This window comes from Trichinella spiralis (genome assembly GCF_000181795.1).
Source record: "Trichinella spiralis strain ISS 195 chromosome Unknown Scfld112, whole genome shotgun sequence".
In the NCBI taxonomy this organism is placed as follows: domain Eukaryota; kingdom Metazoa; phylum Nematoda; class Enoplea; order Trichinellida; family Trichinellidae; genus Trichinella; species Trichinella spiralis.
The window spans coordinates 64-1,070 of record NW_003527051.1 but is presented as its reverse complement, the minus strand read 5'-3'; the positions used below and the strand labels follow the sequence as shown (position 1 = coordinate 1,070).

Below are 1,007 nucleotides of genomic sequence, written 5' to 3'. Positions count from 1 at the left end.
CCCAAGCTGGTAACAAGCAGCAACCAGCCTGGAATTTTCAGGCCAAAACTGCTTTGGGCGACCGAACCAGGCGAAAGGTTTTCAAAAACAACCACCAAGCAGCAGCAGCAGCCAGCAGCCACCAGCATGTCTGCACTTCGGGACGATCAGTCGTTGGAAAGGGGGCCAAAAAGCCCCCAACATCAACCCCAACACCAGCAGCAGCTTCACAAATGTCCAAATTGTGCAGCGGAAAAAGCGGCGGCTTTTTACAGTGCTGTTCAATCAGGCGACAGTTTGTCCGAATTGGACACTCTGTCGTTGCAGTTGCAGCTTCGTGGTGCGGATGTTCGCGAGCGTAATGTTCCGGAATTGTTGTCGAAATTTAAATTTTTTGCCAACAGTAACACCGAAACGTACCGTATTTGCGACATGATCAAAAAATGCGAAAAGAAATTGAAAGTGAGCAGATGAGAATTGTTTGTTATTGTTATTATTGATTTATTGATATTTGTTTTTTTGTAGGAATACGAAAAGGCGACTTCTGCTAGCAAAAAAGAGTTGAACGAAGCGGCCGAACGTTATCTTGTCAACGAACAAAAATTGGTCAAAGAAGTGGAAACGTTGAAAACGCAACTCGATCAAGCGAAAGAGCGTTTTGAAAAGTAAGAAAATTAATTGTTTTTTTTTCTTCTTTTTTTTGTAAATTTAAATTTAATAATCAAATTAAAATAAAATATACGTCGGGGGGAGGGGGGGGAATACTGTATGGAGTTAGATGAATTGCAGTTATTAATTAAGTAATATATTTAACCAACTCGACCTAAAATGAATCCAGATTCTATTTGTCATTATCTTCCGCTTTTCACCATATTACTTGCACAAGTTCCGTGAAGTAGCCAAATTCCCTTTCCATAGAGTATATCTTCTTTCTGATCCTCATCATTTAATAAATAACTAATGAGTATGCATTTTTGCGCTATTCGACAAATGGGCAATATTAATTCCATTCCTTATTTTACCCAACT

The 1,007-nt window shown here is 39.5% G+C and overlaps 1 protein-coding gene across 1 annotated transcript; it reads left to right on the top strand.

The window, feature by feature from the left end:
* Nucleotides 1–126: 126 nt before the first annotated feature.
* Tsp_14691 (putative optineurin) lies at nucleotides 127–648 on the top strand. Its single transcript, XM_003371039.1, has 2 exons — nucleotides 127–441; nucleotides 505–648. The coding sequence occupies exons 1-2, from the start codon at nucleotides 127–129 to the stop codon at nucleotides 646–648; spliced, it is 459 nt and encodes a 152-aa protein (XP_003371087.1).
* The last annotated feature ends 359 nt before the right edge of the window (nucleotides 649–1,007 follow it).